The following is a 21,973-nucleotide window of genomic DNA, read 5'->3' on the forward strand; positions in this document are numbered from 1 at the left end:
AGGGGAGTCTTTGCTTGCGTCCCTCACATTCCAAGAGTCTAGGGCTTGCTCCGACCACAGCCCTGGCTCGGCCACACCCTCGCTGCACTGGGCACAGGGGTCAGCTCTCGAGGTGCACCTTCGTCACCAGCAACACAGGGAGAGCACCCGCACCTCATCAAGTTGTCAGGTGGATCAAGAGCTTGGGCCTGTAGAGCGCTTGTGCCTGGGTGAGCCCGTGGTTGCTGTCGCGGTTGTTGACCTCATGAAGGAGTATGTACTCAGTGTTCTGACCTTGGAAAACAGAAGAAAGTAAAGTCACCTTCATCCCACCACTGTGGCCCAGATTTTACTGTACTCGGGATCTCGGCTTCAGCGGGTCTGGGGTGGGCCTGGGAGTATGCGTTTGTCACCCACTCCCAGGCCATGTGTGCAGATGCTGCGTCCTGGAGGCCTTCACCTCTAGGAAGGGGTCGGCTCCCTCACTCCCCGAGAGCACAGCCTCTGAGGAGATGTGCAACTGTGGAGGCCTCGTTTTGTGGTTTTTAGAAATTGCTTAAGATATGATGCAGGTTCAAAACAGTTAATTAGCTAAGAAGTCATTCCATGTGCTACTGATTCTGGATCCAACAATAAATGCTGTTAGTTTGCAAGTGTTTACGGGTTTTTCTGCACCATCAGAGGGGTCCACACAGCGTTGTCCTGGGTGCCATTGTGACTTAAAGGGAAACTCTGACAATGTCCAGAGTCCGTGAGTTCCTGCAGGTGAAGGAGGATGTCCTCCGATTCCTTGCAGCAGGAACCCATTTAGGTGGCACCAACTTTGACTGCCAGATGGAATGGAATGTCTGCAGAAGGGAAGGTGATGGCATCTACATCATAAATCTGCAAAGGATCTGGGAGACGCTTCTGCTGGCAGCTTGGGCCATTGTCGCACTGAAAACCCAGTTGATGTCAGTGTCACATCCGCCAGGAACCCCGGCCAGCAGGCTCTGCTGGAGTTTGCTGCTGCCACTGGAGCTCCTCCTAAGGCAGGCACTTTTACTTCCAGAACCTTTAAAAACTGGATCCAAGCAGCCTCCCAGGAGCCTCGTCTGCTGGTGGTGACCAATCCCAGGGCTGACTATCCGCCTCTCACAGAGGCATCTTATGTTCTCCTGCCGGCTGTTGCTCTGTGAAACACAAGATTCTCCTCTGTCCCATGTGGACGTTGCTCACAGTGAGTCTGGTGTGGTGGGTGCTGGCCTGGGGAGTTGTGCGCAGGCCTGGCACCATCTCCCGTGAGCACCCATGGGGGTCTCGCCTGATCTCCTTCCACAGAGATCCTGAAGGAATTGGAAAGGCAGAGCACCCGCTGCGGAGCAGACTGTGGCCCAGGAGGAAGCTCAGGGTGAGCGGGCTGCGCCGGCTCCTAACGTCACTGCTCCTCGCCCCGAGGTGGCAGGCTGGTCTGGAGGCCTGTGGGGACCCTCTGTGCCCACTCAGCAGCTCCCGGCTGAAGACCGGAGGCTCGGCCTACAGCTCCCATGGCTGGGGCCACCGAACGGGCAGGAACAAACACCAGGTGTGCTTAGTTGATCTTCTGCAAGCTCTGAAACAGAAAACAGAAATAAGGTTAATGAGAAAAAACATCAGTTTCTATAAAAATAAAATTTAAAAAGTATTTATGGTTAATAGGTATGTAATACAAGTCTTTTGAGAATAGCAGACTTTTCATTCCTTAAAAAAAAAAAAAGTCCATTTTCAGGGTAAATGTGGAAGAAAACTTGAGGTGATCAGAACTAAGGCAAAAAAGATGCTTTATGAAAGTGTGAGAAAAATACTCTGCTCTGTATGATCATGCGTTTAGCAGTGTCGAGATGAGAGTCTTGTAATAATTTAAGTTTTTCAGAGATTTTTTTTTTTTTAAGTCATGGTTGGGAAATAGGCAGCACCATGCCAACTTGGAATGGCATATGTAAGAGAAGGAAAGGACGTGACGTTTCAGAAGCTGACGCTTGAGCACATGGTGGCACTTAGCGTTATTCTGTGTGGATCCAAGATTCTCAGAAAGAGCCAAATCCAATTGCATTTTTTCCTTTTATCATTTTACTTAGGTAGGAGATAAATAATACATGTAAGTAGTCTGTAGTAAGGCAGTATACCCAGGCTGTAATCAAATGCCAATGGAAATAATTTGTGGAGCAATTTTATAAAATGTTATGTACAACATTCATGAGACATTTAAAGAGCCGCTGGATCATTTATGTACTAAGTTAAGGTTAAAAAGCAAAATAGTGGCGGCGGCGGCGGCGGCTGCGGGTCGGTGTAGAAAATGGCGGTGGTTCAGCGGCGCAGGCCTCTCTCCCCGCGCGGTGCGGAAGGTTGGGGTTTGCGAGCCTCCTTCGCCGCGCCCCACTTGCTCGTGCACTCTACACACACGAGAGAATTGGAAGCTAAAACTAGCAAAGACATAGAAAGAAATCTAAGCGGATTGAGCACAATTCCAATCAAAATTCCAACAGACTACTCTGAAGAAATGGAATAGACAATTATCAAATTTATTTGGAAGGGTAAGGGGCCCCAATTAGTCAAAAACTTCTTGAAAAAGAATGAAGTTGGAGGACTTGCAATGGTTGGCTTTAAAGCATATTACAAAGCTACAGTGGTCAAAACAGCATGATAGTGGCATAAATATAGATACATTGATCAATGGACTAGCATTGAGAGGTCAGAATAAACTCTCACACCAATGGTCAATTGATTTTTGACAAGGCTGCCAAATCCACTCAGCTGGGACAGAATAGTTTCTTCAACAAATGGTGCTGGGAGAACTGGATATCCATATCCAAAAGAATGAAAGACCACCCCATCTCACACCTTATACAAAAATTAACTCAAAATGGATCAAATACCTAAATATAAGACCATAAAACTCCTAGAAGAAAATGGTAGGGAAGCATCATCAAGATCTTGTGGTAAGAGGTAGTTTCTTAGACTTTACACCCAAAGCACAACCAACAAAAGAAGGAAAAGTAAATGGGACCTCCTAAGAATTAAATACTTTTTATGCTTCAGAGGACTTTGTCAAAAAATGAAAAGGCAACATACTCAATGGCAGAAAATATTTGGAAACCACACATCTGATAAGTGTTTAAAATCCAGAATATATTTTTTAAAAATCCTACAATTCAACCATAAAAAGACAAACAACCTAATTAAAAAATGGGCAAAAGACTTGAATTGACATTTTCTTCAAAGAGAAAATACAGATGGCTAAAAAAAACATGAAAAGATGCTCAACTTCACTAGCTGTTAAGGAAATGTAAATCAAAAATCACAATGAGATATCATTTCACACCTACTAGAATGGCCACTATTAAACAGGGAACCACAAATGTAGAGGATATGGAGAAATGGGAACACTTAATCACTGCTGGTGGGAAAGTAGAATGGTGCAGCCACTGTGGGAAGATAGTTGGGTGGTTCCTCAGGAAGCTAAGTATAGAATTGCCATGTGATCTGAGCAATCCCACTACTAGGTATATACCCAGGAGATTTGAGAATAGGGGCGGGAATAGATACTTGCACAGTGATGTTCGTAGTGGCATTATTCACAATTGCCAAAAGATGGAAGCAGTTCAGGTGTCCATCAACCAATGAATGGATAAAGAAAATGTGGTCTGTGCATATGATGGAATATTATTCAGCTGTAAGAAGGAATGAAGTCCTGAAGCATGCAACAACATGGATGAACCTTGAGCATGTTATGTTGAGTGAAATAAGCCAAACACACAAGAGCAAATATTGTTCAGTCTCCTAATATGAACTACTTAAAATGAGCAGACTCTTGGAGATAAAATCTAGTGTATACGTTACCAGGAGATTGGATGAGGGTAGAGAATGGGGAGTGTATGCTTAATTTGTACAGAATTTTTAATAAGATTGATTGTAAATGTTTGGAAATGGATAGCAGTGATGGTAGCACATTATTGTAAGTGTATTTAACAGCAGTGAGTTATGGGTATGATTATGGTTGAAAGGGGAAGTTCAGGGTTGTGTATGTCACTAGAAGGAATGCTAGAGGATAAAACATGAGTCTGTATAACATAGCAAAACCTGTTGTGAACAAGGGCTGTGGTTAATTGTACAAACGTAAGAATGTTCTTACATGAACTGGAACAAATATATGTCTCTAATACAAGGTGTTAATGATAGGATATTATGTGGGAAAAACACAACTAATGCAAACTAAGGACTATAGCTAATAGTAACATTGTAATATTCTCTCATCAGTTGTAACAAAGACACTATACTGATGCTGAGTGTCAATAGGAGATATAAGGGGTATGGGAATTTTCTTTTTGGAGCATTGAGAATGTTCTCAAGTTGATTTTGGAGATGAATGCACAACTCTGATTATACTGAGAGCCATTGATTGTCTACTGTGGATGGATTGTATGGTGTATAATAAACCTTTAAAAAAAAAGGCAAATAAATGTAAGTGCATTCATTGTAAGTTGGTTTTCTAAATTACTGTGATTTTATAAAAGCAAAACACAAAAGAAAAAAAATTCTGCTTATTCTTCATCACTGCCATTGATCAAACTCAGTTTGATCAAACTCAGTTTGATCAATAGGGCAAAATTATATTTAATGGAAGCTACTGGAAATTTTCGTATAGTCTTTAAATCATTTTTTGTTTTTTGGTTTGTTTTTTGTTGTTTTTTTTTAGTGAGTTTTCTTCCCTGCCCCAGGCTTCCTGCCAAGTTGCTCAAAGCCCCATGGAAATTACTTGCCCCTCTCTGTGCAAAATATTCACCAGAGCTACTGGGAATGCCTCTTAGATACTGCTACCAGGATACAAAATATTTCCCAAATATCCCCACAGCAGGAAACAGGGCATAGCATTTCCTGTCTAACTGTGTGTTGTTTATTCAGATAATGAATAGAGGGCTTAGAAATAAACGGTTGTCTCAGTTCTCTGAAGGACTGGTTATTACCCTCTGAAATGTAAATGCATGCCTCACATGTGTGAAATGAACAGAGGGTTTTATTTTTTATGTAAGTGTTATAAATCACACTGCATGTATATATTCCAAGTTCAAGGCCATTGCCTGAGAAAAGACCTTCTGAGTTAGGTTGTGTATCTTCACGCCACCTTTTGGGTTCTAAGGAAAATGGCATTTTAAAGTACATTCGCTGAATATAGTCTACTTGTCTTTTCTGTGACTGAATCAGTACAGGGTCAGCTGTGTAATTAAAAACTTTTTTTTTTACTTTTGCTGTTCAAAATAACTATTGTAAGTGACAGAATTCTAGTGCCTGAAATTTCCGAATCTTAGCAAGAGTAATCCAGAGTGTATCAAAGCAGTTGGAAAACTTCAAAAAAGAGTGACTGGAACGGTTAAGATTCAATATGTGTTTATGCTGGCTGGACTATTTGTACCTATGTACAATTTATGGTATTATTCATTTAACTGCTGTTTTGTGTACACTAGCCACCATTAACACTGACTGTTATCACTGAAATCTGTCGTCTTCCTTACAGTATTTTGGGACTGTGATTTTAGGCATATAAACATAAAACTAAGCCAGATCTCTACAGATAGGTTCTTGCGTGAGGCAAAAAAAAAAAAGTATAACTGGAAACACATGGAAAAGATTAAGGCTCAGAGTTTATGAAGGATGAGAAATCTTTTTTAGGAACAGTGAATGTCTTGTATGCACTGCCTCAGCCTGACACATAAGGCTCACAGGATGGCTGGAAGCTAGACTGAAGTTTGTTTTCTTTTTTTCTGTTTTTCTTTATTAGAGAAGTTGTGGGTTTACAAAACAGTCATGCATAAAATATAAAATATAGGATTCCCATATACCAATGCAAATTGCATTGGTGTGGAACATTTGTTACAATTGATGATGGCACATTTTTATAATTGTACTGTTAAAGTCTGGACTGAAGTTTGAAAAAGAGTGGAGTCCTAACACATCCTCTGACCTCCTCTTCCTTTTTACAGAAAGCAAAGAAACCCAAGGCGGCAGAGCCTGTCCCAAACCCAGATACCAGCGAAGGTAAGATGCTGGCAGAGGTGCCTGGATTAGTGAAACAGGACTGTGTGCCTCCTTCCAAAGTTCATGCTTTTTTGTTTTGTTTTTGTTTTGCCTGCTCCTGCTTTTACAGAATCCCCGGGGCCATCAAAAGGTATGACAGGGAAGCCTGAAGAAACTGGCCTTGAACCTAAAGAGAAGAAAGCCAGCGCGGTCCCCAAGAGTGCAGGTGGGTCCTGTTGAGACAAAAATGAGCTGTTCAGAAAGCTGGAAACCCTGACGGTTATGGCATGTTTTATTAGAGTGAGTGAAGGAGAAAACTCAGGTTTGTCCTTTGTCCTGTGTCTAAATAGCTCATTGGGTTCTCTTGAGGGGAATGACTGAGAACTGTATAATATGCCTCAAGTCAGGAACCCTATCAGGACTGATGGGATCTGTCCACAGATGCTCACTGTTCTGTTTTCCTATTGAGTGTCCACTAGTGTCAGTCTACAGAGACCACAAGGAGAACTGGCCTCACACACCCCTGGAGACGGGGCAGTGGATTGAGGCTGTCCCTGATGTCTTAGAGGGTGGGTCTGCACCTGGGTCTGGAGCCCCTTCCCTCTGCCCACCCACTGGCCAGTTATCAAAGAGCCATTTCATGCACCATCCAGAAGTCAGGTGTTTCTTTTGGAAACTCATCAGCTTTAATTCAAAGAGAATAGTTTTTACTTCACAAAAAGAAAATCCCAGATTCATTAGGGAAGAGAACACATCTAGTGATGTTGTGTTACAGAGTGTCCACCGTGGTGAAGAGAGCGGGAGGCTCTGGGTTCCAGCCCCAGGGGCTCTGCACTCCGTCGCCATCTGACCTGGGTCGTCAGCCCCTTGCTGCCTTTCTTCTCTCCTCTATGAACGGGGCTAATTGGACCCATCCCACGTGGGTTATCTAATTTAATCCCAGCACATTCGAGGCACTAAGTGAATAGTATCTATTAAAGTTATTAATTATCATTATTATAAATGATAGATTTAAATCTAGTAGCTTTGTCTATTTTTTAGGAGTTGGCAGTCGAGATGCTAAATTTCAACATTTCCCAAGAAAGTTGGAAGAAAATGCTAGGGATTCAGAGACTCACTTTCTCCCCCTTTTGAGAATGTGATGTTTGGAATTATCTTTAGTCCCAATCTTAAAATTTTTGTATTTTTCTTCTGGAAAAGCTGGGAAGCCTCCATGTGGAGCCATGAAACGGTCCATCGCTGAGAGCGAAGAATCTGAAGCCTACAAGTCCCTTTTCACAACTCATAGCTCGGCCAAGCGCTCCAAGGAGGAGTCGGCCCACTGGGTCACCCACACGTCTTACTGCTTCTGAACGTGCCCAGTGGTGACTGCAGCTCCTTCCTTCCACGGGCTCTTCTTCTTCTCCCTGTAGGCAGGTGGTTGTAATCGTGTGAGCATGTCATATCTCATCTGGTGTAGTTCCGTTTGCATGGTATAAAGTTGTCCTGCCAAATTTTTGAACCGCCGTGGTCACTCTTGTCTGGGAGGGCCTCTGACTTCCAGGAGGGGCTGTGGGAGCGTGGCCTGCCCTGCCGGGCGACCGTACTCAGCGCCTGCCCCTCTTAACCTCTTCCCGGGCCTGCATTTATGCTCGCTTCCAGCCATAGCTGCACTTGGACCTTTCCACGACCAAGAGAGTTGTGTTGGCTGCACTTTTTATGCTTGAAATAATTAAAACCTCCAGATTCCTTACAGGCATGTGGTTGGCTCAATTTAAGTAAAATCCTAATGGTTTTGCCACCAATAGATAATAATAGAACAAGTGAAACAGCTTTTAGAAAGGATGAATTTCAAGTCCACAGTGTCTGCTAGAGTCTTTCAAGGACGTCACCTCTCTGTTCCAGCCCTGGAAGGAGCGGGGGGCTTTGGGTGAGAAGTCTTCCTCACCTCAGTTTATCATTTTGAAGATAGAAGAGATTTAATTGGCACCTAATGATTTGGTACATAAATAAATTGTCTTCCTTTTCTCTCATTTGTCTCTAATATTTTCTTGCTTCTACTTTTGACTGATATTTGGGTAAGAAACTTACAGCCATTGCAGTGATAGCAAAGTGGTAAATTCTGTGATATCATATGAATTCCACCTATTCTCTCCTCTGTGGCTTCTCTGATGCCAAATTCTCCTGCCTACCTCCCACCCCCCACATGCCTTCCCTGTCTCCTTTACTTGCCTTTTAAGGGAAGCCAGTGACCTGCCATCTAGGATAAATAACCAGTTGATGCCTTAATAATACAACCATCTGCAGAAAGCAGGGTTGAGAGCCAGTGTGATGGTTTGAAGCTGTATGTACCCCAGAAAAGATCATGTTCAACCAAAGGAAAAGGGGGAATTGTACATAAAATTGTTATATTTTATCTATCCATAATGTGTCATGGTGTCAATAATTATTGAAACTTAAAGATTTACAACTAACAACCATAGACTGCCTGAGTGTTTTAGTTTGCTAAAGCTGATGAAATGCAATATACTGGAAATGGGTTGGCTTTTACAATGGGGATTTTGTAACTTACAAGTTTACAGTTCTCAGGCCATGAAAATGTCCAAATCAAGGCACAACAGGATGATACCTTCTTCTTAAAGAAAAGCTGCCACCAGTCCTCAGCTCCACTGCCATATGGCCAGGCACGTGGCGGTGTCTGCTGGTGCTTCTCTCCAGGGTTTCGTTGCTTTCAGCCCCTGGCTGCCCTGTCTCTTCAGCTTCTCTGGCTTTTCTCTCTCTGCTTCTCTGGGTGCTTCTCTGAATTTCATCTCTCAGTGTCTCTGGGGTGCTTTTTTCTGCGTCTTCTGTCTTTTATCCTCTTACGAAGACTCCACTAAGAGGATTAAGACCAACCAGGGACCGCTTCATCTGAAATAACCTAATTAAAAGGCCCCACCACAATAGGTCTACACCCACAGGAATGGATTAAAAGAACGTGACCTTTTCTGGGATACATACAGCTTCAAACTATCACACTGGCTCTCAACCCTGCTTCCTGCAGATGGTTGTATTATTAAGGTATCAACTCGTTATACCTGCCCTGGCCCGGCCACCCTCTCCAGCCCTGGCTGCATCCCATTCTCACCTGCCCCCATCATTTTCACCCACCCCCCATCCCCCTCATGGCCCCTCAGAAGTGCTCAGTAGCTCCCCAGAGGAGGGCTTCCTGTGGAGAGTCCCTCTTCTTGGGGTCTGAGGGCCCCTCGATGGGCACAGTGAAGGACTGGCATTTGACCCGCTTGGGGAAGGGTGGTGTCTGCCGCGTATGACCGTCCCGTGCCGGCACTCGGCAGCGAGGCAGTGCCAGGGGCTGAGAGCTGGCCTCTCTTGAGCACTCACGGGAAGGGCCAAGCACTTGATACACTTGCCCCATGGGGCTCTCTCAGCAGCCCGGTGAGGTGGGACCATCACCCTCATCCCGTTTCACAGGTGGTTGAGTAAATCCCACAAGCTCATGTTCTGTCTGCTCGGGAGCTCACGCGTGAAATCGGGACCCGCCTGGTCTCGCTGACAGATGCTCACCAGGTGAGCAATCAGTGGAAGCTGCGGAAGGATTCCACGCGGGATGCCGAGCCAAGGCCTCAGGAGTGGGCTTGAGGGAAAGGAAAGAGCCCTGCGAGCACCTCCCTTCGCCCCGACCGCCATCAGTCCCCAAACTTAGCTTTTCCAGCCATGAGGGAGCTAGGAGGAGCAAATTGAGATGAAAGAAATCTCCACAGTACAGTCTATTTAACTTACACCATCCTCTGTTTCTGAGAAATGAAATAAAAGTCTCCCCAAAATGAACTGAGAAGATCATCATGAACCTCTTATGATTTTGACACAGAGAATTTTGGCTCAAAGATCTTGAAATATCCACCTCGCCATTGATCCTTGTTCTATTTAAAAACACTTTCAGATCAATCGAGCCCCTTCTAAGCGTCCCACACCCATCCCTTGCCACGTGCACCCTCTTATTCTCTGGCTGAGCAGGAATGAGCTGCCCAGCTGGGACTCACTCCTGGACCTGAAGCACGGTTATTCCCCACCCTCCTCCCCAGTCTCTTGGCTAAGGCCTCTCCTCGGCTCACTTCCATCCTCCTCCTGTTGATCACCTCCTGCATTTTTAAGCTTCTTGCCAAGTTGATTTCCAGACTACAAGCATTTCACACCAAACTAATACTGATGCAAGGATTTTCAGCTGTTCCAAACACCCCTCTGGAGCCCTCCCCTCTAAGCCTAAACGAGATAGCCAGAAAGTTTCACGGCCTCTCAGGTAGCAGGAAGCAGCTATGGAAGACAGACCTTCATCCCTCAACGTCCCTTAAGATTAAGGGACTAGAGCTCTGGGGGGGGGGGGGGGGGGTTGAGGCAGGCTAGAGCAGGGACCAGAGGGATGAGAAGGTACTGGAAAGGAGCCCTTGTACAAGGACGGTTAATCAAGACCGGGGGTGCCTGTCCTGCACAGACATCCTGCCTGGAGCCACCCACCTAAGCAAAACCCCACCCAAGGGCACCATCAACCACCAGGCACCACCCTGGGGCGGAGGGGGGGTGGGAGGAGGAGCCCTGCGCAAGGAGCGGGGAGGGGGAGAAGTAAAGCTAAGCAATAAACACACATGGGGCCACCCGACCCCGCCTGAGTGAGTCACCTAAGATCAAGCTTCAACAGAGGAGGAAGAAGGAGAAGGTAGTAAATAGCTAATAAAAATTACAAAAGAAACAAAAATCTTCATGAGCAAATCCTTCCCACAGTGTGGCATGCCTCTCGCCTCCCTCTGCAAGAGGGTCCACGTGCTCCTCTTTACATGTGTTCTTATAAATTTTCTGCCTTACTCAGAAAAAAAAACAATTTTCAGACTTCAGCGCAAAATGTAGAGAGAAAATGTGATTCCTAGCATTAGAGACCCAGATTTCCATATAACAAAACTGAAGCGTGACAAAACTTACTGAGCATTTATTTGGGGTAATCTATGTAAGTCAAGTCTGTTTGCTCCTTACTGTGCCATACCGCTAGCACCACATTTGGCAGTATTATTTGGGGGAGTTGATGTAAAACGCGTGGTACGTGCAGACATGGGGGTTGGCGGGGGCGGTGGGCCTGGGCTCTCCCACTGGCGCAGGTCAGGAGACACTAGGGACAGAAAACTTGCTTTCAAGACCCCCGGCCTGCGGCACAGGTCTCGGGATGGCTGCTTCTCAGTGGGCTCCTCCCACGGCACAGGACTCATCTTCTCCTGGCCCTCTGGCCTGCCCAGACAGGCTTCCACCCGAAGGGTCCCTGACCCTCCAGCACATGTGTGCACACTCTGCACAGTGCAAGCCGAAACTCTCCCCCTTGTTCCTGGAAGTCTGGCTGACCTTCGTCACTCCCCAGAGCACAGCCCAGTGAAGGTGCCCAGCAGACCCTAGGTCATTTCACACTCAGCAGGAAGTCCTGTTCCTAGCGAGCACATCGTGAATCAGGTCCTATGTGAGGCAGATTGTGATGCTGGTGGCCCAGGGGAGCAAGCTCAAGCCTTGCCTTCCGTTAGCGTTTCCTTTACATGTCGTCTTTAAAAACAGGTGCTTTCACACCCCCTTTATCTAGTGTATGGATGAGTGGAGGAATGGGGATAAAAACTAAAGGACAAATGGGGTGGGATGGGGGGATGATCTGGGTGTTCTTTTTTCACTTTTATTTTTTATTCTTGTTCTGGTTCTTTCTGATGTAAGGAAAATGTTCAGAGATAGATTGTGGTGATGAACGCATAACTATGTTATACTGTGGACAGTGGAGTGTATACCATGGATGATTGCATGGTGTGAATGTATTTCAATAAAACTGAATTTAATAAAAAAAAAAAAAAAAAAAAAAGATAAAATGAATGAACTAGAAAAAAAAACAAAAAAAAAAACAGGTGCTTTCAGACATACTGGCCCGTGAGGCCTAGTTGTACTCCTGGCGTCAGCCTCAGTCCTCACGCAGGCTTTGGCCTCCCCTCGGGGTCCTCGTGTGTGCCTAGATGTCATCCCCTTGCCAGTGTCACCCAGCCAGCTCCGACTCGCCCCTCAGACTCCACTCAAACGGCATTTTCAGGAAAGCCTCCCTGGAGACCCTAACCTAGAACAGTCTTCATGTTATGTGCTCCTAAAGCTGGCTGTTCTTATCAGTTTTATGAAATGATCCTCTTACTGTGGGATTGCACTTGCAGATGCCTGCAGGGGCTGGGCGGCTGGGTCAGTGCATGTGACACGGTCAAGAGTGGGGGACTGTGGAGAGAAGACCCACCTCGTGGGCAGCCCCGACTCAGCTCCAGCACAGGTGGCCCAGGTGAGGGGGTGGCCCAATGCTACCAGATCTTCCATGTTTTCCAAGAAAACCAGAAATCTGGATTTTTAAACTGAAGTCTGCCCCCCACCCCCAGCCCCAAATGTTGGCAAATAATTATTTTTTAAGAATGATGTAGGCCAAACAAAGCACATCTGTGGCTCCTAGTTTGTAGCCTCTTGTTTCATGTCTGCCTTTCCCAGTTGACTCAGTTCAACGGGCCACATGCGTGTGTTTCTCTGCTCACCATAATGGATCAAGCAAATGAAAAGCAGAAATAGGCAATGGATGGCCTCTCCCAGTAGAGCACCAGGGCCAGAAGAAAGTACTGGAAAGGAGGTGGCCTCCCAGCCTCATTTGCATCCTCTCTTCTTACTGCCTGCTGGAAATTTCTCCATCTCCCTTTAAGTCCTGCACCCTGGGGGCCTGACCACCCTTGACCCTGAAGTTGTCACAGTTCTGTGGCTCAGGCCCTCTGTGACATCACCAAGAGACCAGCACTGGGCTCCCCGTTTCCCGGCTACAAGAGCAAACAACCCACCATGAGCAGCCTCCTCCTCCAGCCCTGAGCACCATGCGGACGCTGAAATGGGTCTTGTTCCTGCCCCTATGCCTTTCCTGTTGCTCTGCCTTTATGTTCTCTTCGCTGAGAGATAAAGCCCCAGAGCCGCAGGGGAAGGTGCCTTGTGGAGGGCACTTTCGAACCAGGCAGAATCTACCAGAGCACTCTCAAGGCTGGTTTAGGAGCAAATGGCTCTGGCTTGTTTTTGTTGTTATGCTGTATGTGATGCTAAAGTTTCGAGGAAATAGTGAGAATAAGGTAAGGATGGCCCCGTTCTTTCTACCACATTGATTCAGTCTTAAATCTCAGGCTCCGAGAAACAGGTTTTCTAGTCTGATAGGTGGGACTGTTAACTGTGACGAATTTGGACCTGACAAAGGTCCTGACAAAGTTGGCAAGGTCGTTTCCTCAAGTGTCCTCAGTGAAGACAATTATCCCCAAATCCACAGAGGTTGGGATAGCAGGTGAAGACAACCTTCCTTTTATTGGGTAAATGAAACCTTGGCTCATTATCCTGTTAAATGAGTTTTTTTTTTTTTTTCCAAATTGGCGATAGATTCAAGAGTTTGATGTGTTTCAACTCAAAATTATTCACAAAGCCAGATTCGCCATCCCCTGACTTTTTGATTTCCCTTACTACAAGTTGCTGAACCAAATGGAAATGGAGTCATTATCCCAAATAAAGGCAATATAAGGCTTAAAGCCCTTTCAATTGGACAGGGAAGGAGAGGAATGTATGGCAGCATTTTCTCTCCTAGACCAGCCTGACACCTCGTGAGGTTATGTCCAAACTGACTAGAGCAGGGGGTGGCAAACTTTTTCTGTAAAGGGAGAGATAGTAAATATTTTTGGTTTGGGTGGTCATATGGTTCTATTGCAACTACTCAACTCTGCCTTTACAGCCTGAAAGCAGCCGTAGACATGAGTAAGAGAATGAGCCTGGCTGTGTTGTTCCAGTAAAGCTTTATTTGTTAAAAACAAAAAACAAACAAACAAAAAAAACAGGTAGTGGGCTGGATTGGGCCATAGCTTGCCAATCCTGGGCAAGAGCCATGCTGGAAGCAGCTTCTCTTAGATGAGTCCAGCACTTATGAAACTGTGTCAAAACTGACAAAGTCACTGGTATTATTCACCCTGGACATCTTTCTTGACAGGATCAGAATCCCACCGGCCGTCAACGCTGTTCATTTCGCGGTCCACCAAAGAAAAATCAGAACGCTTGCCCCAACAAAGACTATGCGTTCAATATGTTAACCCAGCTCGAGATGGACCTTGTGAAGTTCGTATCCAGGGTGCGGAATCTTAAAGTCGCCGTGGCAGCCGGCAGTAAACTCAAGCTTCAAAGCACAGATGCGCCTGCAGAGCCGCACAATAATATTACCATATATGAAATATGGGGTGAAGACGACTCTGAGTGAATGGACTTGTGTGTCAAAGTAGGAGAGGGAAAGTTGAGTGTTGACAGTATTCAAACTAATAAACTACTCTGAGGAAAAAGAATTCTCTGATTTAAGACCTTTCTTTTTAGCTTTTTTCTTGTTTTTAACTAGAAGGAAAAAAAACGTGAGACCAGTCACCGTAACAGTTTTTATTTTGCTTTTGTGTTTGTTTCTTGCTTCCCCTAGAGATTTGGGCAGTGAGAAGAGTAGCGACAACCCCACTGTAGCCCACGACGATGTGCTTGACATAAGGTTTGGGCAACACAGGATAAGATGCTGATCTCTTTTTCTTAGAAATGCTTGTTTTTTTCTTATAAGTGGCAATTTGTGCAAAAGAAGGAACTGGTTTTTATCTTTATGACTTATTACATTACAAAAGACAACTTCAACCGTAGGTCAAATTAGGAGGTGTAAGGGGGATTGCAGAATCATTCAACTATTTTACCCCTAGAAAAGTCCTTTTATTCACTCCAACTCATGTGGATTCCATGACTCTCCCTGGGATAAATGCCCAGGATGGTGATGGCCGGGTCATATGTTTGGACCCCAAAAGGGTATGTTTTGGCCCACAGTCGTCTTTTAAAAACCTTGAGCCTTAGAGGCCAACATTTTACAATGAGGTTTCTCATTATATTCTGTGAGAGAGACAGGCAGTGAGCCAAGAAGTACGTATAGTATGGAATAAATATAGTGTGAGAGGCATGGCTGGACCCTCCAGTGGTTTCCACTGTGCACCCGGCTCCCGGCCTGCACAGTGCTGAGGTCTGGTGCCCTCCCAGCTACGGGGCTGTCGCTGCCCTGGCTCAGCCACTTCTGCCTCAGGGCCTTTGCCCTTGGCCTCGTCCACGGGGTCCGTTTTTCCTCCAGAGGCTGGACTGCTGGCTCTCGTGGGCTTGGCCCCGGGGCTGCTCCTCTGCCAGGCCTTCCTTGACCGCCCCGGGAAAGCAGCCCCTGCCGTCACACTGGCACATGGCCCTGCACCTGTTCACCCCAGCACCTGGTGCTGTGACACGATGCCCCGTTTCCCTTTGTGCCCTCTCTCCTCCAGGATGTAAACTCCGTCCCGGCAGGGACCGCATGTCCGTGTTCACGGCCGTGTCCTCGGCACCTGTAACAGAGCTTGGCACTCCAGATATTTCTTTAAGCGTTTTATTTGGAATTCATTTTAGATGTAGGGAAAGGTTGCAAAAATAGTATGGAGAGTTCCTGTCTACCCTTCACGTGGCTTCCCCTAATGTTTGCATCTTACGCAGCTGGAGTACAGTCATCAAAGCCAAATTAATATTGGTACGATACCGTTAACTAACCTTATTTGGATTTCATTTGATTATTGAATATTTTTGAAAGTCATTCATTGCACCAACCTTCATTCTCAAAAGCAAGGTCAATACAGGGACTTGAACAGATCTATGGGTAGAGGGCTGGGTTGGTAAACAGCTTTCTTAGAGGGGGGTGTCTGGGTTGCAGTCACTGGAGCTTGCCACCAGATGGCAGACAAAGCCCATCTCAGAGAACAGCGAGCACAAGATTTCCCAAAGATCTTGCTTTAGGTCCCTTGCTAACAATAAAAGTATAAGTTGAAGAAATAGTAGTCATAATGCTTTTATTACTAATAACTAGGATTTGTAGTCCTAGTGGTAATAGTAAAATTATTTTTATTAAAAGATTACTTACAATCACCATTTAATGATTCGTTCATTCGGGTGTGTATTTGCTCTTTGCAGCATCGTAGGCACGGGGGATGAGGAGATGGGGAAAAAACAGACAAGCATCCTGCCAGCGTAGAGCTTGTGCTCTCCAGGGGGAGACACAATAAAGACACACTGTACGGCGTGTATAGTGTGCCCACTGGGGATAAGTGCTGAGGAGGGTGGTGAAGCCAGGGGGTGCTGGAGACGTGTGAGGGCGTTGGGAGTGGGTGGTTGGTTCGCCACCCTAAGTAGTGCATTCAGAGAAGGGCTAACAGGGAATAAGCCATGAGGACTATCTGGGAGAAGACTGTGCAGGGCAGAGTGAGGGAGAATGCACAGGCCCCGAGGGGGGAACCTGCCTGCCCAGAGGGACAGGCTGAGAGGAGAGGCGCAGGGGCAGGAGCAGGAGCAAGAGGGCCCGGGGCTCCTGGTCAGGGCTGTCAGGAAGGGTGGAAGGCTCGGAAGGGGGCATCCTCAGTGAAGGGACATGGTCCAGGGCACGCTTCTGAGCCATCCCTGCTTCTCCTTGTCTGTGAGCCTTTTAGCAGTTCCGTAAATTGCAGAAAACTTAAGAATGCAGCGAATCCTCGTTCATAAGACTGTGCAAAGGGACTGTGCAGTGCAGTGTCCTGTCTTGCTCTGCCTCAGCCCGTAAACTCGTGCCAGTGTTGCCAACTGCCTGTATGTGGTTCTGGGAATTCTCCGGCAAACGGTTGAAACCTCTCATTGATTCTCCTCTTAACTAATGAGCTAAATAAAATCTTCGGGATATCACCATTTTATGAGAATGTGCCATGAGAATCCTGGGAATCACGATTATATTATACCCTCTTTTAAAAATTTCCAGTTAATAGTTTGAGCCCTTCGCAGATTGGGTAACAGCGTGGAAGTGAAGACGCCTCAAACAGGTTATTCTGGGAGAGAAAATCGATTCACTTCTGTGCCTGTTTGAATGTATTATGTCCCCCAGAAAAAGCCATGTTCTTTGATGCCATCTTGTGGGGCAGACATGTTAGTGGGGATTGGGTTAGAATGTTTGGATTAGGTTGTTTGCATGGAAATGTGCCTCACCCAACTGTGGGTGATGACTCTGGACAATTTCATGGAGGTGTTACCCCACCCATTCAGGGTGGGTCTAAATTAAATCACTGGAGCCATATAAATGAGCTGACAAACAGAAGGAACTCAGTGTAGCTGCGAGTGACATTTTGAAGAGGAGCTACAGCCAAGAGGGACACTTTGAAGAACGCACTGGAACTGAGAGAGGAGCTTCAGCTTACAGCGACATTTTGGAGACAGACTTTGAAAGCAGACTTTTGCTCCAGAGAAGCTAAGAGAGGACAAATGTCCCAAGAGCAACTAAGAGTGATGTTTTTGAGGAACTGCAGCCTATAGAGGAACGTCCTGGGAGAAAGCCATTTTGAAACCAGCACTTTGGAGCAGACGCCAGCCACATGCCTTCCCAGATAACAGAGGTTTTCCAGACACCACTGGCCATCCTCCAGGGAAGGTACCCTTTGTTGATGACTTACCTTGGATGCTTTATGGCCTTAAGACTGTAACTGTGTAACCAAATAAACCCCCTTTTATAAAAGCCAATCCATTTCTGGTGTTTTGCATTCCGGCAGCATTAGCAAACCAGAACAACTTCCATTCTGAAAACCCATCAAAAGGCAATCTGCGTAAGAAGTGGGGGGCAGGGGCCCCATCCCTTCCATCTTGCCTTCTCTAGGACTTCTCAGGCCCCCAGACAAAACCCAATGAGACCTGCCTTAGGGTAGTGATGAGATGTGGAGAAGTGGGCGAACTGGGGAGAGATTTGGGGAGCTGACACACCGGCTGGGTGAAATGGGAGACCAGGCTCCTTAAGGGCAAGGCCCTGTCTTCAAGCAGTTGGCATTAGCAACAGAGTTGGGCCTCAAAGACCTGTTACCTGAGAGGTGCACTTCTCACATCCCTTTTCTTCTGCCGCTGCCCACCCTGTTCCCTCCTCTGAGCTCTCCTCCCCCCACCCCTCCTGCGTCTTCTGGCCGCCACCCGAGACCCTTTGCTCACCCTCCAAGGGGCTGAGGTCTGCGGTGAGAGGGAGGTTCCCAGTCCCCACCTGGCTAAACGGCCCTGCCTTTGGTGGACAAAAAGGGATTCGGGCTTGGGGAGACCTTGGAAGCTGAGGAGAGCCTTCTGGATTCCTTGCCCCTGGGGAGATCTCCAGGGTACAAGGGTGAGTGAAGCAAATACTGTTCCTGCCCTGTGTCAGTTTGGATGTATTGTCCTCCAAAACGCCATGTTCTTTGATGCAATCTTGTGGGGGCAGACATATTAGTGTTAACTAGGTTGGATTCCTTTGACTGTTTCCATGGAGATGTGATTTAATCAACTGTGGGTAAGACTTTTGATTGGATAATTTCCATGGAGGTGTTACTCCACCCATTCAGGGTGGGTCTTAATAGAATCACTGGAGTTCTATAAAAGCGTTCACAGACAGAAGGAGCTGCTGCTCCTCTTTGAAGAATGCACAGGAGCTGAGAGTGGAGCTGAAACGCAACCTGGGATCAGCAGATGCCAGCCGCATGCCTTCCCAGTTAACAGAGGTTTTCCAAATACCACTGGCCTTCCTTCGGTGAAAGTACCTGATTGTTGATGCCTTACCTTGGACACTTTATGGCCTTAAGTCTGGAACTTTGTAACCAAATAAACCCCCTTTGTAAAAGCCAATCCATTTCTGGTGTTTTGCATAATGGCAGCTTTAGCAAACTGGAACACGCCCTCACTGAGCTTATTCCATGCATGGGATGGGAGGTGGAGGAGGGGCGGGCAGGAATCAAATCATTGCACAACCACAACCACGAAAGTGCTGAGAAAGCAGATGTGTGGTGCTGTGAGTGTGCAGAGCAGGGCATCTGACTTTGGTCCCAGAGGTCAAGGGATGTCTCCGTAAGGAAGGGGAGCGAGGTGAGATCTGGAAGCTGCCTAGGGATCCACTTGGTTGCTGTTCCTGAAATTTCAGTTGTTGCTGTATAACTCTCAGGTATTTTGCCATCTCCAATGAGAACTCCAGGAAATTCCTGTTCTTGGAGGATGAGACTGTGAATCAGTTCAACAGCTTATGTGTCGAGACTAACAGCTGGCTGGTTAGGACTTACTTTGGGATCCTGGCTGTGCTGGGCCTGTCTTTCCAAAGCCATGATGTCCCAGGCTCTGCCCAGTCCCAACCAGTTCCCTCACCTGCAAGACACACCTTAAAACCACCCATCCCAGGACCTGAAACTATAAATATCACCCTCTGGCTTCCGCCTCCCTGAAACACTCCGAAGACCCTGTCAGGGGGTTGTTCTCTGTTGCTGCAGTAACGCCAGTAAACATAGCTTTAGCCAATGGGCAGATTTCCTGGTGCTCTTTTGGTGAAACAAAAGGTCAATGCTGAGTAATTGCCTGTACGATGACTTACCTGATATTTTTCCTTAAATCAACTTGCTTTAAAAAGTGTAGGTAGAGGCGGGGCAAGATGGCAGACTGGTGAGCTGTATGTTTTAGTTACTCCTCCAGGAAAGTAGGTAGAGAGCCAGGAACTGCGTGGACTGGACACCACAGAGCAATCTGACTTTGGGCATACTTCATACAACACTCATGAAAACGTGGAACTGCTGAGATCAGCGAAATCTGTAAGTTTTTGCGGCCAGGGGACCCGCGCCCCTCCCTGCCAGGCTCAGTCCCGTGGGAGGAGGGGCTGTCAGCTCCGGGAAGGAGAAGGGAGAACTGCAGTGGCAGCCCTTATCGGAAACTCATTCTACTGATCCAAACTCCAACCATAGATAGACTGAGACCAGACACCAGAGAATCTGAGAGCAGCCAGCCCAGCAGAGAGGAGACAGGCACAGAAAAAAACAACACGAAAAACTCCAAAATAAAAGCGGAGGATTTTTGGAGTTCTGGTGAACATAGAAGGGGGAAGGGCAGAGCTCAGGCTGGAGCTAAGGCCCTGAGGCGCATATGCAAATCCCGAAGAAAAGCTGATCTCTCTGCCCTGTGGACCTTTCCTTAATGGCCCTGGTTGCTTTGTCTCTTAGCATTTCAATAACCCATTAGATCTCTGAGGAGGGCCCTTTTTTTTTTTTTTTTTTTAATCCTTTTTTCTTTTTCTAAAACAATTACTCTAAGAAGTCCAATACAGAAAGCTTCAAAGACCTGCAATTTGGGCAGGTCAAGTCAAGAGCAGAACTAGGAGAGCTCTGAGACAAAACGCAATAATCCAGTGGCTGAGAAAATTCACTAAACACCACAACTTCCCAAGAAAAGGGGGGTGTCCGCTCACAGCCATCATCCTGGTGGACAGGAAACACTCCTGCCCATCGCCAGCCCCATAACCCAGAGCTGCCCCAGACAACCCAGTGTGACGGAAGTGCTTCAAATAACAGGCACACACCACAAAACTGGGCGTGGACATTAGCCTTCCTTGCAACCTCAGCTGATTGTCCCAGAGTTGGGAAGGTGGAGCAGTGTGAATTAACAAAGCCCCATTCAGCCATCATTTCAGCAGACTGGGAGCCTCCCTACACAGCCCAGCAGCCCAGAACTGCCCTGGGGGAATGGCACTCACCTGTGACATAGCAGAGTCATCCCTCAACAGAGGACCCGGGGTGCACGGCCTGGAAGAGGGGCCCACTTGCAAGTCTCAGGAGCCATACGCCAATACCAAGGACTTGTGGGTCAGTGGCAGAGACAAACTGTGGCAGGACTGAACTGAAGGATTAGACTATTGCAGCAGCCTTAAAACTATAGGATCACCAGGCAGATTTGATTGTTAGAGCCACCCCCCACCCTGACTGCCCAGAAACACGCCCCATATACAGGGCAGGCAACACCAACTACACATGCAAGCTTGGTACACCAATTGGACCCCACAAGACTCACTCCCCCACTCACCAAAAAGGCTAAGCAGGGGAGAACTGGCTTGTGGAGAACAGGTGGCTCGTGGACGCCACCTGCTGGTTAGTTAGAGAAAGTGTACTCCACGAAGCTGTAGATCTGATAAATTAGACATAAGGACTTCAATTGGTCTACAAATCCTAAAAGAACCCTATCAAGTTCAGCAAATGCCACGAGGCCAAAAACAACAGAAAATTATAAAGCATATGAGAAAAACAGACGATATGGATAACCCAAGCCCAAGCACCCAAATCAAAATATCAGAAGAGACACAGCACCTAGAGCAGCTACTCAAAGAACTAAAGATGAACAATGAGACCATAGTACAGGAGACAAAGGAAATCAAGAAGACCCTAGAAGAGCATAAAGAAGACATTGCAAGACTAAATAAAAAAATGGATGATCTTATGGAAATTAAAGAAATTGTTGACCAAATTAAAAAGATTCTGGACACTCATAGTACAAGACTAGAGGAAGTTGAACAACGAATCAGTGACCTGGAAGATGACAGAATGGAAAATGAAAGCATAAAAGAAAGAATGGGGAAAAAAATTGAAAAAATCAAAATGGACCTCAGGGATATGATAGATAATATGAAACGTCCAAATATAAGACTCATTGGTGTCCCAGAAGGGGAAGAAAAGGGTAAAGGTCTAGGAAGAGTATTCAAAGAAATTGTTGGGGAAAACTTCCCAAATCTTCTAAACAACATAAATACACAAATCATAAATGCTCAGCGAACCCCAAATAGAATAAATCCAAATAAACCCACTCCGAGACATATACTGATCACACTGTCAAACACAGAAGAGAAGGAGCAAGTTCTGAAAGCAGCAAGAGAAAAGCAATTCACCACATACAAAGGAAACAGCATAAGACTAAGTAGTGACTACTCAGCAGCCACCATGGAGGCGAGAAGGCAGTGGCACGAAATATTTAAAATTCTGAGTGAGAAAAATTTCCAGCCAAGAATACTTTATCCAACAAAGCTCTCCTTCAAATTTGAGGGAGAGCTTAAATTTTTCACAAACAAACA

General features: G+C 46.3%; 2 protein-coding genes and 1 pseudogene across 3 annotated transcripts in view; all 3 read left to right on the forward strand.

The window, feature by feature from the left end:
* Positions 1-8,021, forward strand: part of RTF2 (replication termination factor 2) — a 50,007-nt gene extending 41,986 nt beyond the window's left edge. For both annotated transcript variants that reach the window (XM_037811480.1, XM_037811482.1), the window contains 3 exons: positions 5,976-6,030; positions 6,140-6,235; positions 7,210-8,021. In XM_037811480.1, the coding sequence (XP_037667408.1) occupies positions 5,976-6,030; positions 6,140-6,235; positions 7,210-7,361 (303 nt within the window). In that variant the 3' untranslated portion in view covers positions 7,362-8,021. The remainder of the gene's footprint in view (positions 1-5,975; positions 6,031-6,139; positions 6,236-7,209) is intronic.
* On the forward strand, positions 8-2,554 carry LOC119515487 (annotated as a pseudogene).
* A 3,909-nt stretch (positions 8,022-11,930) lies between the features above and the next one.
* LOC119515678 (protein FAM209B-like) lies at positions 11,931-14,454 on the forward strand. The gene is made up of 2 exons (XM_037811790.1): positions 11,931-13,139; positions 14,036-14,454. Exons 1-2 carry the CDS (start codon positions 12,894-12,896, stop codon positions 14,297-14,299), a joined length of 510 nt encoding a protein of 169 aa, XP_037667718.1. The 5' UTR covers positions 11,931-12,893; the 3' UTR covers positions 14,300-14,454.
* Positions 14,455-21,973: the final 7,519 nt, after the last annotated feature.

The sequence above is a fragment of the Choloepus didactylus genome, chromosome 19 (assembly GCF_015220235.1).
Source record: "Choloepus didactylus isolate mChoDid1 chromosome 19, mChoDid1.pri, whole genome shotgun sequence".
In the NCBI taxonomy this organism is placed as follows: Eukaryota; Metazoa; Chordata; class Mammalia; order Pilosa; family Megalonychidae; genus Choloepus; species Choloepus didactylus.

Coding starts and splice junctions, on each gene's coding strand:
- LOC119515678 (XM_037811790.1), top strand. CDS start 12,894: ATGCGGACGCTGAAATGGGTCTTGTTCCTGCCCCTATGCCTTTCCTGT. Junction 13,140..14,035: donor GAGGAAATAGTGAGAATAAG/GTAAGGATGGCC, acceptor CTTTCTTGACAG/GATCAGAATCCCACCGGCCG.